The 17,596-nt window shown below is 42.9% G+C and overlaps 1 protein-coding gene across 1 annotated transcript in view; it reads right to left on the bottom strand.

The window, feature by feature from the left end:
* The window catches only part of drosha (drosha ribonuclease III), a 256,825-nt gene that overhangs the window by 186,430 nt on the left and 52,799 nt on the right, over positions 1-17,596 (bottom strand). Inside the window, exon 16 of the mRNA XM_079576148.1 lies at positions 8,947-9,054. Coding sequence (XP_079432274.1) covers positions 8,947-9,054 — 108 coding nt within the window. The remainder of the gene's footprint in view (positions 1-8,946; positions 9,055-17,596) is intronic.

Genomic DNA, 17,596 nt, shown 5'->3' with positions numbered 1-17,596 from the left:
CCGGTTTGGGGGGAAAGGGGAGAGGGGCTTGTCACCACTCTGATTGGTCAGGCCAATAGTCAGCTTGCAAATTCAAAGTTTCTTTCTCTTCACAAGGCTCTATCATGACTGGTTCACAGAAAATATAGGCCTTTTTTGCCATCTCTACACATAGCCTTGGCCTGATTTTGATGAGAAATCATTCAATTCAATTATATATTTTTCCTCATATTTATGTCAATAATCTATTACTCAAGTTTTCAAGTTTGATTTGCACAGTTTTCCCATACATTGTTTCGTATTGCCCAAATGAGAGGAGCAAGGTCTCATACCTCCCTCTTATATTTTTGAATTCTCTGTCGAACTTAAAACAATAGGTTTACTGGGGGCTATATAATGGTGCGAGTATCTGTGTGGTGACATGGAATATTTCCGTATGCTGTATAATACCAATCATTACTGGTGAACCATTAGGCTAGTCGATTAAGTTATTAAGAAAGTTGACTGTTACAAAGATGGAAATTATCGGAAGAAGAACTATTATTATGGTTTTGTTACTTGGGCACGCTCTCTTAGCATTGTTGAGTCAAATGATGATATAATGTACATCTCAAACTAAATAAAAATGTATAAAAGATCATAGAAAAGACCAAACTGAAGGAATAACCTCGATCTACAGGGCTGGAGCCGAGGGCAGTGGAGCAGATGACATTAGTGAAGGGAAAATTGGACATGGGAAAGACAAGTGCAGAGTATAGGAACACGTCTGATATCTGACAGCAGCCGAGAGGACACGTTCCGACAGAAACCGTGATGGGGGGGGGCGCGGGAAAACGGCTGAAAGAGGGGGAAAATCCATCAAAGTCTCATTATTTATTAAGTGGTGCTCGACAACACAGAGATGAAATAATCAAAAAGCCAATGACGCGAAGGCTGAGGAGGCTGGAAATGCACGTTTCTTTTTTTTTCTTTTCGGACAGCCGGGGCCCAATCGAACCCCATTTGGACATGTTGACACTCGGGCGCGCGGACAAACACTGACAGGCTGGAGCTGGAAGACGTACGGGAGATAGAAAAGATAAAAATATGAGAAAAGGATGGAGAGAGAGAGAGAGAGAGAGAGAAGGAAGGAAGGAGGAGGAAGGAACGGATGATGGATGAGCCGTGCAAATCAGAAAAAAAAGATGTGACATGACAAGGGGCAGGTAGTGGTCGGCAAGGCTTGGTTCAATACGGACGCTTTGCACAACACTCTTTTCTGTTGTAGGAAAGGCGTTCAAAGTCGTCAACTGGACTGGGTTGTTGGAGTTGAGGGTGTTTTGAAAGGCTTCCTCATGTTCATCTATTCTATCTTGGTAATAGAGCTGGTCGAGGGCTGGGCTATATGACAAAACCATAGACTTAAAAAGGGGCATTTCACACAAAACTGTTTATTTTTTCAAAGTTTGCCAAAAATGTCGATTTAAAGGGACTACATAGAGTTTAAAAATGTTTAAATTATGTATTTTCCTCCCCCTACATGTGCCAGCCGTGTCCCAATGACCTGTTCACCACAACTGCCTCCAAAATCCTGCACTGTCACTCAAAATGTTTTACTTCTGGTCTGAAGTGCCGTCATGCACAAGTTTAATATAGAAGCTGCAGTTACACATATGACCTGGGGTGTTAGTAGTGAGTATAAAATGGACAACTTGCATGTAGCCCCTTTAAAAACAATTTAAAGGAAACATACCAAGCTTTAAACCATGTTATATCTTTCTTCTTCTTCTACTGCAACGCTTCAATCTGTGCTCCCTGGGTTATATTCCGTCATAGAAAACAGTGACCAACCCTCCACATGTTTAAAGTAGCCTGGCCAGCAATACTCGCCTGCTTTCCGTTTAAAAGCAGGAGCGTCAGGGGCTCTGCAGCCAGTCACTACCCAATTTCCACTATGATATTTCTTACTAAATATATGTTTTTACGGACAGTAAGCCACCATGTTGGATGGGCTGTGTGTTTCTCTTCATAAAGAAAGTGTGTAGACTGGCTACTTCAAAGCCCAAATTGCATTCATCATGGCACCATGTTCCCCTCCTGGAACCGCCACCTTAATGTGGTGAGAGGGGTTTGAGCGCCCAAAAGATCCTGGGATCTCTGTTGTCAGGTGTTTTGTGCCCCTGATAGGGTCTCCCATGGCAAACAGGTCCTAGATGATGGGTCAGAAGCCCCTTATGAAAGACCAACAGACCCGGTTAGAACCATGAGGTCTGGTGCCCGCCAACAGAAAAGTGGAAGTGGGGAAGTGGGGATGTGGGGATGTGGGGATGTGGGGATGTGGGGATGGATGGATGGATGGATGGATGGATGGACGGACGGACGGACGGAGCCATGTCGCTAACCACAAGGGCTGGGACAAAATATTGGATCGCAACGCAATACTTTGTGCTGCAATACCAAGTATCAAGTATCAGTGGCATTTAGAAACTTTGGACACATGACTTTCTACACATTTTAAAGGGACTAGATGGAAAGTGTCGCTACTGCCACCTCAGGTCTTACGCGTAACTGCTGTTTCTATATTTAGCTCGTGCATGACGGCACTTCGGACCCGAAGTAACACCTTTTTGAGTGACAGTGCAGGATTATCGCTGCAGTTGTGGTGAACAGGTCTGGGTTCATTCTACACTTTAGGACATTGCTGGAGCAAGTAGGGGGAGGAAAATACACATTATTTAACACTTCTAAACCCGTCTTGTCTCTTTAAAGTTAACACATTACTTACTATATCGCATTATGTATCAGATCAGCCGCCCGAGAAACAAAAGTGGATCATCGGAGCTCCAGGCAGACTCCTGTCCAGCCCTGACTCTTGTGCCTCAGATTCAAAGCCTCTCCCTCACATTATTTCAAATTATTAAGGGAAAAATCAATGCTATGGTGCCCAAGAGAAATTCTTAAGCTTCAATTATGCAGGATATGTCCACTTTGATTGCTTTATTAACTCAGATTTGATTGCATGCCCATGATGGAACAATCTTCTTGTCCGTTTTTCCATTTTTAATAAAACTGAGCACTAATAGAAACATAAACATTCGTGAGAATCTACACGATGACTGACAGAACAAGATTCCCCTTCGGTTTCTCTTGTTATCCGACTCATTACAGGGTTGATACAGCAGCAAAGGCTGTTGTTACATATTAACCCTGGTTCATCGGAGGGCGGAGAGAGAGCTGCATGTTTTAATTAGCCGCGCTGTACAAATGAAGGGGTGATGTAGCCAGGCCCCGGCGGCTACAACACTGGGAGCTGCCATTCGCCCCGGGGCCATTACAGGGGCCGCAGTGACACAAGCTCTCCCCAGGACAAGACCAGGAGCCAATTAACAACAGCCAAACCTGTGTCTCCACTCTGACCTGAGCGCGACCAGAGAGAGGGAGGGGAGAGAGGCCCGGGTTACAGCTGAAACAAGCTGATTAAAGCGCAGGGAAATGTCGAACTTACAGTTAACTCTGACACACACACTGTACTGTCAGGATCAAAGGGGATGTGCTGGTCTTCTTTGAATTTGGAATTAAAAAAGAAATAGCTGAATACAATAAAACCTGTCAAAGATGCATTCAAGTTTGCCCAAGGACGAAATGGCAGCATGGTCGAGAAATTGAACTGAATACACTAATTCAATCTCTCCTTTTGAATATATAAATGAGTGAAGCAATTTTAATGAATGAAAAAACTTTCAGAGTAAAAGGATTGTATTTCAAGTCAAAAGTCCTGGTTTACTGAAAACTGCCTTCAGCTAAATTCTCAAAAGACTGGAAATGAAAGGACTTTATTTGTATAGTACCTTGACAGACATGGTCATAACGAATCTCTTTACAAACATGCTCTCAATATCTTAGATAAAGGAAAAAAAAAAAAATACCAACACTGTCACATCCTGAGCAAATATAAAATGCTTCACTTCAATACCTTTATTTCTCTTTCACATATTTAACTGGTCTTCAAGGTTGTCCAGAACCTGGCCCCACCTCCACTCAAAGAATTTGCTCATCAGGCGGCAAAAACGGCGACGAGGGTAACTAGAACAACCTCCAGGGGCAGTGTAGTGTCCCCATAAAGACGTGGAACGAGCCCCTCCTGAAATATTGAGCTTCGATGATCGCAGAGCTTTCACTAAAGGAGTGAATGGTTCATGAGTATCCAGAGATGTGAGCATTCATTCAATTAGATTCACTGTATAGCTTAAAATCATACGTAAAGACAAATTACTGCTCAAGCATTGCCTTGTTGTGTGACTGTATAAATGATGATCGCGTGTGGTAATTGTAGTCTAATTTATGAACATTAAAAGGAATGATGCGCCATAGCCTGTGTTATGATTATTTGCACTGAGCAAGCATAATGTAACTGTACATTGTCCTGATAAATAAACGAAATAAAATGAAATGAAATAAAGCGCTTTACATGGGACGATTATTACATTCACTCCATACTGTTTTATGTTGATTTTATGTGTTTTCTTGTAATTTTATGCAACTGTGAAGCACTTTGAATTGCCTTGTATGAATTGTGCTCTACAAATTAACTTGCCTTGCCTACTCCGGGGTGGAAAGCCACATATGTAGGTTCAGCCTCCCCTGGGGGAACCCACAGAAGCCCTGTCGTGACTGTATCCTGGCCTATTGCAGATGTTTTTAGTGGTAAGGGAACCCGGAGTACCCGGAGGAAACCTACGAATCGAACTCGGGATCTTCTTGCTGTGAAGCCCGAGCGCTAACTTTAGCTTTGAAACTTTGATAATTGCTCAAAAAATCCATTAGCTTGAACCACCTTGGTTCTCTAGGCTCCTCGTTTCAGTCGAGCATCAGAAATCTTGATGTTTGGTTTGACCTCGGTTCTTGACAGCCATTCTAGAATCTAGAAATCTGGAAGTTAAGGCTGATTGTATCCAATTTTTACTTGTTTTAACAAATCCGCTCTACCATCTGAGCCAAAGTCACTCCGATACATTGAGTAACATTACTTCGTTTTTGGACATTTCTAACCCTCTTCATTATTACTTTCAATAAGATTTTTTCTTATATATCTTACCATCACAGAGTATGGAGTGAATGAAAAATTGTGAAACTTTTGGTAGACTTGTGTCATGTGCAAAACGTCACACATATAAGATTTTCCTTTCCACTTGGGGCCCACAACAGTGAAGACCCCACCAAATAACCTTAGTGAGTAATTGGTAGTTGGGGGTGAAAATAACGCGGCTGCTCTTCCACAAGTATCACATGAACTGGTCAAAATCAAAGTTTCAAGCAACCATTCCCCTGCAAACATTACTCACAGATAGGCTCAGATTGGTAATTAGAGAATGACACGTATACTGCATATTACAGTAAATTAGTTGTTCTGGCGTTGGCCTCTTTGGTAACGCCACACGTCTTATCAGTAAAGACAACAGTGGGACTTCTCAACTCCACCAACGTGCGATCGCTCCTGTCACACGTTGTGCAAAGCCGCCGTTTCCATCTCGAAATTATTCACGAACCAATTAGTGGCAGCAGTGCAGCTTGAAGCAAATATAATTGGACTGCAATTACTGGAGATGGTGCGCCTTCTTCGCTAGACCCTGCTGTAAGAGGTCCGGCTTACGAGGCTGTAACTTCCTGTCATTTCTCTCAAAGTGGGAGAGTATAGGGCTTTAGGCGGCGGCACTCAGAGACCAGCAGTGCCAATTATTTTTTGTGATAACACCGTGGAAATATTATTGGCATGGACAAAAATACAGCATTGGCGGAAAGTACAAGATCAGAAAGTTTGGGAACACAAAATGTAAATAAAAAAGGAAGAAGCCGTGATCAGAAATGTTGAAACGTTGGCTGGGGACTTGATAGATATTTATATTATACAGCAACACAAATAAAATGTGAGTATCTGTCTCCTCTGATCATGTAAACATTGCACCGAGAGGAAGAATATCCACCCGGACACAGTTATTATGCAAGTGAGCTTTTCGACCTTGCAGTTGTTTTTCTGCACATTTTCAGCCGCTAAGACTGACCTGAAGTGCAAGGCATTCGGGGACAATGTGAGAAAAGTCGAGACAAGAATGATCTAATGACAGATTTTCTAAAGTTTCATGGGCTTCTGAATTTAGAAACACAAGGAACAGAGTAATGTGTGGAGGAAATATGGAACAGCACAGCAACATCAAAACTCTGTCCTCACTGTGAAGTCTGGAGCAGGAGAATCATGGTGTGGGGCTGTTTTGTTGCCTCAAGGCCTGGACAACATGATATTATCAATAGAAAGATTAATTCACAAGTTTATCAAAATATTTTGCAGAAAAACCTGAGACATTCACAACAGCATGGATTAAGTAAGTGAACACTTGATCCTTCTTTTGTAGCAATAACTGCTTTTCTGTAGTTGCAGATAAAACGCTCAATCAGGCTGAGTCTTGGACCATTAGTCTTTACAAATCTGCTGCAGTTTAGCGAGATTTCGGGGGTTCACTTACTTTTCACCACAATGTTTACATGTTATGGCCATTACAAACATGATTAAAGAATGTTTTTCTATAATGATTCCAATGTCATGTTATGCTGACAGGCTGCGTTAACTTCCTTGGTGTACAAATTGATTTGCATAGGCAGATCTTCTCTATCTGTCTTATATATCCATTTCCCCTATTGCATGTACCACTAAAACGCTTTTACTGTATACATGCACATATGTATATTTTTTGACTGCTTTATTCACTATATCCTGGCTTTGTTTTCTGTGTTTGGATGTATGTTGTACATATGCTGCCGATGTTTTGCCATAGGCCGTTATGACAGCATCCTGTGATGCAGCAGGCCACACCCTATTTCACGATGGCTTCTCATTCATAAAAACATTTTGCCTGACGAAGGCCACTGGCCGAAACGTTGCATTCATAAAGGAACACTGGTGTTGCAAGTATACAGTGTGCGGGAGATTTTTCCTGTTCTACAATAAAAATATGATTCAATGTATATGTTTTGGTGGTATTCGTTTAAGCAGACAATGTTGAATCATTCTGATGATTTTGATGGAGGTCAGACCACATTTTATGACCAATTTAGGCAGAAATGTGAGAAATTCAAAAGCGTTCTCATATTTTTTCCCCCCACTGTACTGTATTGGTGGTAAGATATCTTAGTAGCCACGGCTGGTAGACAGATGGAAGCAAGGCTGCCAATCTGTGTCATCAGTCTTTCTGATCAACACCAACGACTTACTCTCACATCTACCCTTTGTAGAAGTTGTTCGTGGTAGGGGAAAGTGGCGTTCCCATAAGAAACCTTCAGAGACACAGGGAGAACATGCAAACTCCACAGAAAGGGCCCGTCCAGCCAGGGGTCAAATCCGGGACCTTATAGCTGAAAAAGCAGGTCCGGTATCCGCTGCAATACGTCTACTTGAAGAAGCACCCTCTGAAAACGGGTAGTAGGTTTGGGACTTTGAGTTTCAGTCCATCTTCAACTTGAAATGGTCCAACAAACATGTCTTCTACCTCCTAAAGTCGGAGTGGAGCTGTATGCCCATTACTGATCCAGCCATGGGCCCATCTATCAGTCCATCCAGAGTCTATGAAGGCCTCTGACCAGCTCTGAATCATTTTCAACTTTTCTGACCTTCCCATTACATTCTAAAAATAATTATATATATATTTAATATAATATAGTATGGACATCACCCGGGATGCTTCAATCCAGCAGTGTATTTTTTTTTAATTTTTTTTTTTCATTTTGATGCCGTTTGGAGATTGAAGAGATTTGTAGACTTACTTGCTTAACATTGATGCAAACATGCATTGATTTGTGGCTTCGAAAAATATCGGGCCCTGGACCACACTGGGAAAATCAAGGCCATTTATACGTGGGCAAAGAACCTAAACTCTAAAAGAAAGTCAGGATTATTATACTTTTTTCAAAATGCGAAACCGCCCCAATGGTAAGTCATAAGTAGTATGCCCCTACCAAATACATTTTTCAACTCCCGCATTTGTCGCAGAAACGTGCCTATTTTTGCATTGGCAAATCCATGTATTTCTCATATGAACGGGCAAAGCGGGACGGCAATGAATTCGAAGACACGCTTCAAATATCTCATCAAATACACATGTTGGAAAGCCGAACTAGTTCCACAATCCGCTGCATTCTTTTATTAAAAAAAACCCTCTCTTGTGAATGCTCCGATGCTGTATATCAACTACTGGGGGAGCGGCGGTTTTGTCTAATGGCGGAGTACGGGCCCGCCTTCTGCTCTGCGGGAGTCCACTTTCCCCTACACGCCGTTTTTTGACACCGGAATGAAGGGATCGGAGTGACGCAACGAGAGGAAAGATGAGAAAAATCACCAGCCGAGTGTGACCGCGCGGATGCATTCGGTCCTGGCTATCAGCGCTTGACAACCCGTATAGAGCCGCGCTAATGAGTGTCAGGGTATCAAAGATGATGCAATGGACGGGGCTAATAGAAAATATCAGTGGGGGGAAAAAAGGGAGGATTGAAGGGAAAATGAACGCAAACATAATCAGAGCGGACAGAGGAGGCGACGTCTAATTACAGGAGGAGGGGGCCGCCGCGAGCAATTAAGAGGGAATGGAAGTTACTGTGAGTTGCATTTGACAGCGTTGAAGGTTCTGACAAGAGCGAGGGCGATTTTAGCCAAGTGCATGACAAAGCGGCAGCATTTACAGCACATATGAACAAGTTTCACCTCCGTAAGAAACCCGTGACTTGGATTTTATGAGTAGAAAGTCACGCTTAAACTTATTCACCATGATAAAGCCGAGGGAAGTGATCTCTCCTGTTTTCTAACCATCAACAAAGGAGGAAGTTGATTGGAGATTGTTGGCTTGCTCTCACAATACCCACTGAACAATTGGACTGGGAAGAGAACTCACTGTAGGTAATCCAGGTCTGGTGTGTTGTATGTCTAGATATTGTATGGACAGTTACCTGGCAGACGTCGGAGCGGATGCCCGTCTTCCAGAATCCCTGGCTGCTCAGCTCTACAGTCACCTCCCGCCTCATGGTGTTCTTCTGACGGATCTTCTGAAGAGCCTCCTAAAAACCACACAGAAATTAAATTAACCTTTTGCACAGGAAGATCTCACTTGGAGCCAGAATAAAACCCATAACCGATGATGCCTTTGATTAGTGCCGTCCCCAAAGAACAATACAAACAGATTTCTCTGCTATCAAAAATGCAACAGTAGGGCTGGACGATGTGCCTCCCCCCCTAAAAAGTCTTCTGAATGAAGAAAACTGCTCAGAGTCCTGCTAATTAATGTTTCATAATATAGCTACAATTAGGCCCATTAAGAAAACATAACCATTTATAAAAAAAATAAATACAAAAAATCTGTTTCAGATATTCCTTGTCTGCTCTCAAAAGTAAAACCTCTTAATAAGCCATGGAGTTTTCAAAAGTGTTTTAGTTTTGTCGTCTTCTTTCCATCCGCTGTGATTAACAACCATCTCCATGGAGACTCAAGGGAAATGGGGCGGAGTTAAATGGTCCGCTCAGAGCAGAGTAAGAGAAAGGCCCAGGAGCAGACCGGAGGAAAGTGTGTGGGAAAGAAAACACAACACGCGGCCTTTGTGAAGCAGCTGATCGTCAAAAAGTCTAAGTGTCTAAAACGCTGAAAAAATGGCCGTACGTTGGGGGAACATGTAGCGGCAGACTCGATTTTACAATTTAGCCATTTTCCAAATCGCTTGTTTTTAAAAGCATAAATTAATTGAATTAATTCCATTTATCGCCCAGCCCTATGCTACAGTTAAAGGCCCTAATGTTGATGGAATAAAATGTGTCTTGTCCAATGGGCGAGGAAAGTGCTTCTCTTTGGTCCTCATAGCCGGAAGCTGACATTCCTGCAATACCAACCTCTAGTGGCCAGGGGCGACTACAAAATACTCTTTTTAAAACAGATTCCAATGGAGACTCTCCCAACCACAGCTTAAAAGCCTGGCTCCAAAGAGTTTCATTCAATTGGTGTGACCCATGTGACAACTCTGGGCAAGGTATCATCTTTTTAACTATGCTGTTTTTTGTTCTGTATAATTAAAAAAGGTTTAAGGCTGAGACTTGTGGAGACTTGATGCTGCTCAACATCCCTCATGGGTGCGGAGTTTCCCGCCTTTACGTTCTTTTAAGGAACATGCTCTGTATTATAGGAGATTGAGAAGCCATCGCAGATGCCCTCTCGAATGGAGTAACGAATGTAAATGGGGAAGAACTAGCACAAAAGATCTTTCAATATAAAGTGTATGGTTTTGTTCTGCTGTATATTTTTAAAAGCAGACATTTGTGAATAAACTATGAGCTGTGCATCAAATTATAAGGCCAGTTTATTCATTATCACGAAGTAGCAGCAAGTTGGAGGAAAGTTTTGAAGAACTCTCTTTCATTGCTTATAAATGCTGTGAAAACTATGAAGAAATTCATTCATTCTTGGCAGTAATTTCATTTATTTGTTTATTCTTTCACACAAATAGTATAGACTCCATAAAGGAAATCTGTAAATCTGTGTAATTGTGAAAAAGTCAACCTAAACCAATCAATCAAATACAGATAGGTAATGTTTATGAAATAGTTACAAAGATATCCAAGAAAACAAAGTACTTTTGTCTATTAATAATATATTGGCGCTACCCCTGCCCCGAGCATTGACCCCTCCCCCCCTCATCTCTGCTCCCTTTCATGGGGTGGACTGTGGGCAGGCGCCGGCACATGCAATAACCTGAAACCCCCGTTGTGAGTCAGTGTCCCCGCGGTGGGGGGCGTTGAGGGGACAGTTGCAGGGGAATGGGTAATTAGGGCACGGCCTGGGTCACTCGGCTGTGGGCAGATGTGCCACGGAGACGGGACAAGCTGATGCCACTGACGGGAAACGGAGCTGGAACTCTGCAGGTTTAGCATTTTCACTGCGCTTCACCACATTGGTTTGGTCTTTCCATTTCTCCTTTTATTAACTCGGCTCATCACTTTGGTTGCTTTATCTGGTTTTCCTTTCAAGACGAGACACGGCTTGTGGACATATAGATTTTTCATGCAGTGGAGTAAAAAATGTATAAAAATCACCCAGCTTTTTAAAGACGGGAGAAATCAACATGTGCTTGTGCAGATGTTACAAAGTTTAAGCTGTTTACTCAAGATTTTCATTCCACTCTTCCAACATCTCCACTTCGGTAGCCCCCACAGACTACACACACTTTCCAGTCTTGGACTTAATATTTTGAAGGGATTTTCCAAAATATCTAATTCCCAGTCTGATTTATTGAGCTTTGAACTGCAAAAACAAAACAAAAGAGGCCAAATTATTCAGTTAAAGCTTATTCAAAAATGCAACAAGATCCAAAATCTCCTTGGAACAAATCTTTGTAACTAATATGTCAACAAAATAAAACCATTAAAAGCTGGCCTGCAGTTTGGTTGGATTGTTGGCGTTGGCGTGGTTGAGTTGGTTGGTGGCATTGGGTGAGTTGGGTTAGGTTAGGTTGGCTGGTTAGTTGGTTGGTTGGTTGGTTGGTTGGTTGGTTGAGTTGGTTGGTTGGTGGCGTTGGGTGAGTTGGGTTAGGTTAGGTTGGTTGGTTGGTGGCGTTGGGTGAGTTGGGTTAGGTTAGGTTGGCTGGTTAGTTGGGCGGTTGGTTGGTTGGTTGGTTCAGTTGGTTGGTTGGTGGCATTGGGTGGGTTGGTTAGGTTGGTTTGGTTGGTGGCGTTGGGTGAGTTAGGTTAGGTTAGGTTGGTTGGGCGGCTGGTTGGTTGGGTTGGTTGGTTGGTTGGGGGCATTGGGTGGGTTGGTTAGGTTGGTTTGGTTGGTTGGGCGGTTGGTTGGTTGGTTGGTTGGGTTGGTGGCGTTGGGTGAGTTGGGTTAGTTGGTTGGTTGTGTTGGTTCGGTTGTGTTGATTGTGTTGGTTGGTGGTTTGGCTAGATAGGTTGGTGGTTTGTTTTGGTTTGGTTGGTTAGGCTGGTTGGTTTGGTCTTTTGGTTGGGTTGGTGGGTTGGTTGGTTGGTTGGTTGGGTTGGTTTGGTTAGGTTGGTTAGGCTGGTTGGTTTGGTCTTTTGGTTGGGTTGGTTGGTGAGTCGGTTGGTTGGTTTGGTTGTTGGTTGGTTGGTGGCGTTGGGTGGGATAGGATTGGTTTGGTTTGGTTTGGTTTGGTTGGTGCGTTGGTTGGGTTAGTTTGGTTAGGTTGGTTGGTGTGGTCTTTTGGTTGGGTTGGTTGGTTTGGTCTTTTGGTTGGGTTGGTTGGTGAGTCGGTTGGTTGGTTTGGTTTGGTTGGTTGGGTTAGTTTGGTTAGGTTGGTTGGTGTGGTCTTTTGGTTGGGTTGGGTTGGTTGGTCGGTTTGGTTGTTTGTTGGTTGGGTTAGTTTGGTTGGGTTGGTTGGTTTGGTCTTTTGGTCGGTTTGGTCTGGTTGTTGGTTGGTTGGTGGCGTTGGGTGGGTTAGGTTTGGTTGGTTTGTTAGGATAGACGGTTGGTTGGTTGGTTGGTTGGGTTGGGTTGGTTGGGTTTAGTTTGTGTTCCTTCTATGCGGCACCACAATGAGGAAATGCAGCCTGGAGCTTCAGCAGAAGAAGCCAATATGAAATGTGGGAATTTGACAAAATTCTACAACAAGGGAACAACACGCTTCATGTTTTCAACACGGGAACAACACGCTAAAAAGTTAGAAACAGAAGATTGTGCACGATGTCACTTCTTTAAAAGATAATCTCCCAACTTCCGTTAATTAATTAAGGCAGGTATGACAGATTTGCAAATTAAACACATTCCCCGGCTGAGCACAAGCATCTACCACACCTCACCTTGCTCCCAGCCTCCCCCTGCCCCGATCCGCTCGCGAGAAAAAAAGAAACGAGTAGCGGCAGGAATTGGAGGCTCGCCGCGGAAATAAGAACAACAAAGGCATGAATAAATAATGGCATTCCACTTTGAACTGCGCATCAAAGTGCTCTCCCTCGCCCACGCCCGACACTGGCACTCGCTCTCTTCTCCAGGAACGGCCAACCGCATCGCTGTGATCCGCGGCCTGTGTAAACACTTTATTATGCATCGGGGCAAAGAATGGGCAAAAGAACAAAAAAAAAAACGTTATTAATTAAGCATGAGATTTCAGCGGTCACGGACAGTTTGGAAATACTTTGCATAAACATTAAGAGGAGGTTGGTTTACTTAATCAAATGTTGGATATTTAATTATTGCAAAGGCGTAGTTAAGGGCAGTGAGTTCAACGGCGTGATATTGAGAGTTTTCTACGCCAATACATTGGATAATATTCTAAATGCAGGGGAGAGATCATGCAAAATCAACTCACCTTACCTCACCTTAACTTTATTATACGGTTTAAAGCTTAAAAATCATATAATAAAGTTAAGGTGAGGTAAAGTGAGGCAAGGTGAGGCTTCAACGGAACACCACTGGGGAGCAATGGGCGGCACTGGTCCCTCAACAAAAACCTATCTTTGAGGGGGTCCTTTATTAAGACAAGGGTGAAAATTAGTGATGGCCTAGTGATCGCTCTTCCTGAAGCAGATGCTTCGAAACACTGCGTCGGAGCCTCTTTCAGTCACATCTGGTCACGTTCCTGTCTCGAAAACTGCTTCATTCTGTGAGTTGCGTATCGAGTCTTAAAGCGGGTCATCGGCTCAGAGCGTCTCACTGAGCTGAGGCGCTAAACCACAGATGATTTCTCGTCCATATAGTGATGTAAATCATTAGTGATAGACAAATAAATGTGCTGTACTTCCCCCATTTGTCTTTTAACCGCGTTCATGTGGGGAAACTGGCTGTGAGCCAGAATACATTTTACATTTTCTTATTCTTTACAAAGTCCTGCTTTTGAACAGAGGCGTGGAGCTGATCAGATGAGAGCAAATCGTGCCAACATGAGCTCTGATTGAATGAAGTAAAAAGATCACGCATTGATGTCCTGCCTTTAGCAGCAGAGCCGCAGGTGACTGAGGCCCCGCCTACTGGAGCTCCGCCCACAGACCCACGTTACAAGAAAATGACTCTTATTTATCAGCTTATGATTGATTTGATCAAACATCAATATCTGGCTGTAATAATAAAACTGCCTCATGTCTGTTTGAAATTTCTCTTCCACATGATCGTGTCGGTGCTTCAGTCTTGTTTATGAGAAGTCGCGATAATAAAGTAGGTCCACAAGAGGTCAGTGTTCAAACAGAATGAAGCAGCTCAGAGACTTCAAAGCTACGACACTTTTTTGCTAGGAAAGCCTCAAAGTGTTACAAGGCTTCACTCGCCCATCACTAGGGAAAACACATGTGCAAGCTGGAAACAAAGCCTCTTCCCAGGTTCCCAGCATCGTAAACAGTCTATAATTAAAAACCTGTTGGAGCAGCTAAGAATTCCATCATGGTACCTATGGTCAAAATGCTGAATTTTGGACTCGGTCTACACAAAACAGAAAACTGTCACAAAGGTCTTCTCTCTTGGCATATATGAACTAAGGTCATGTGTCCAAAAGTGGAGACGACATTCAGAATGATACGCTTGATGTTGAGCAGATGAAAGGACTTTGAGCCATAAGACGAACGTGAATCCACTCACTTCTGAATAATGATCAGGGAAAACCTTTGTAGGGCCCCAAATCTGATATGTAAATGAGAGGATGCTACGTGATATGTATATGTTCCCTACGATTTTCCCAGCTGTTTTGACAAAGCTGGTGATCTGGGATATAGGTTTCACCCCAAGATTCCAAAACCAACAAGTGATATCGCAGAATGGACTCTAAGGCGGCTCTATAAAAGATTACCATGATGTTCCTGCACACAATGAACACTCTGAGACGCCGGTGAACCTTCGCACCCGTGCGTTCCAGCTCAAGTCATTGTCTATATGAACACCCAGGTACCAAAAAGAAGAGACTTTTAATATTCTAGCCGAGTTTGAGAACGTGATGACAATGACTGTTATTGGGCTGTTTTCATCACAGCATTTTACATTGTATATAACAAATTAATTCTTATTTGGGTCGCGGCTCATCATCCTAGGCTAATGGTGGGTCCCAGCATCATACTAGTTGAGAAATACGGTCTTATATCTTCGCTGTACCCGCTCTGAACAGTCCTGTGCTCAAACTGAACTTTATTACGGTGCCATTGATTTGTTTGGATGCTCTTAGTGAAAGATGTGAGCTTGTATTTTATTTCCAACATGGTTTGTTCGACACACCTGCCAGCAGAGGGCCCTCAAAGCACTGAACATGGAGAAAAACTTTGAATTAAAGCTTTAATTATGTCCGACAGCACTGTGTTGGCACTTTTGGGGGTCAGTCAGTCATTATACTTCATTCATGTTGAGTGTTTTGTCTAAGGATTTTCCTACTGACATAAATTGGGGGTGAAATTAGTAGATAGACAAATAAAAAATGTGAAAATGAATACTAGTTAGAAGGCTGGCCACATAAACTATTAAAATAACAAAGATTTCATTTCTTAAAAATGTCAGCCAATTAACAAATAATCTTAGCAAAGGTCGAAGCAACAAGGTTTTAGATGTGCCATTTATGAACTAATTAGGAAAGGTCAGGTGGGTAAAATCCAAACCCAAAAGTTACAAAACAGTCATTTTACTCAAATCATGACCATGTTAAGCAAAGCACAAACAGGCATTAGGGTAAAGTCTGAGGAGAATCTGCTGTATCACGCATTTCTGACCATTTTTGGACGAATCGTTTTGAAGAGCAGATCATTCCCGAACCCTGTATTTTAACTCTCTGATGTGTTAGAAGTGTGGGTGGTTTGAACTCCCGCTCTCTACAATCTGTTCAATTTGGAAACATTTCAAGCCGAAAAATGACAAGAGTGGGAAAGATAAATTCTCTGATCAAATTCATGAATTTCAATGCGCGCGGTCCTCATCGGGATAAAGGCTTTTGATGATTCAGGCTTTTTTCACACCACCCACAAACAAATATAGACGCTCTGCAAATAACTCGGCTGTTCATCTTGGGCAAAAAAACAACAACAGCATAATAAAACTGTGGGGAACACAGCTTGATTTGCTTGTCAGTGGAGTTTTGAGCAAACAACGCATCAATAAAGCGGTCCATAAATAATAATAGTAAAGTCTTAATCAGCGCTGTTCCAGGCGTTCAAAGTCACTGTACAAATCGGATTGCATTGGGCCGGTTCTAAAGGCTTGTTTCTATGGGAGATACTCATATGTGCGGGTCATTCTTTTACCTCTTGGCTCACAGTGAGGCCCTATGGTGAGAAAGTACTGACATGTGATACGTTTCCTGAATCCTCAGAGTCCAGAGAGTTATCCAGTATCAGGCATTTGAGGCTGATGTTCCTGGAAGTCTGTGTATTTTACGAAAAATGCGAAAATGGTGAATGTTTGAGGAGCTATGATAACAAAGGTTTATTTGTCAGAGTACATTTTGGCATAAATGAAAGACAAGACTTCTTTAAAATTATACCAAATGCAATGGGATGAATAATTCCCCTCCTGGAACCGCCACCTTAACGTGGTGAAGGGGTTTGAGCACCTGAATGATCCTGGGGGCTCTGTTGTCTGGGGCTTCATGTCCCTGGTAGGGTCTCCCAGGGCAAACAGGGTCCGAGGTGGAAGAAAATGGATGGATGGATGGATGGACAATGGGGTAAATAATTATCTAATGGGCTGGACGTGACCTAAACCAGTGTAGTTTACAAAGACAATAACAAAATCACTTAATGGACGCACCCTTTAACCCTTCATTGGTGACGAGCTAAAAATAATTATGTTGACTAAAACACGTTTACGAGTATTCATTGAGACAAAAACTAAAAATAAAGTGGTTCATAATCAGGGCTTCCCTACTGGTTCCTGGCCTCTGTTGTCGGGGGCTTCATGCCCCTGGTAGAGTCTCCCAGGGCAAACAGGTCCTAGGTGATGGGTCAGACAAAGAGTGGTTCAGAAGCCCCTCATGAGAGACCAACAGGCCTGGTTTGAATCCTGAGGCCGTCCTCCCGTGGACCCACCACCTGCAGGAGGAGCCATAAGGGGCTGGTGCAATGAGATTCGCACCATGTGACCAGGCAACGGAAAAGTGGAAGAAACAGGATGGATGTCAAACAGGGCTTGAGCGAAGCAGGAGAACACACCAGAAACAGTCACATGACTTGCACCCTCTCTCTCCGCGACGGACAGCGATGTCACCGGGACTTTTAACACAATTAAATGTAGTGGCTGTCTGAGCGCAGAAAGCATGTTCATGAACAAATGTGGACGCCACTGTTAATAAACGACCTCAAAGCGACGATCAGAGGACGAGGAGAGCGGACGCTTTTGGGAAAAGCCCTGTTCAGCATTGTGGAGTAATCTGTCAGCCAAAAGAATCATACAACCTGTCAACCTTCATCCCAACTTATTTTCAATACTTATCAACATGAAATTGAGTTGCTGAAAAAATAATACTTTTCGTCGACAGAAACCATCACATTTAGAAATGACTAAAAAGCATTTTCCAAGATCAAGACTAAAACCTGGAGGGCTCCAAAAACAACACAGGACTAAACCAAAATACGGACAGCTTCAAAAGTGACTCTTTCCACATGGGGGAGGTTCACTTCAAAGGCTAACACCTATGA

The sequence above is a fragment of the Gobius niger genome (genome assembly GCF_951799975.1).
Source record: "Gobius niger genome assembly, chromosome: 18".
Taxonomy (NCBI): Eukaryota; Metazoa; Chordata; class Actinopteri; order Gobiiformes; family Gobiidae; genus Gobius; species Gobius niger.
The sequence above is the reverse complement of the archived record's forward strand: the minus strand, read 5'-3'. Positions and strand labels throughout refer to the sequence as shown.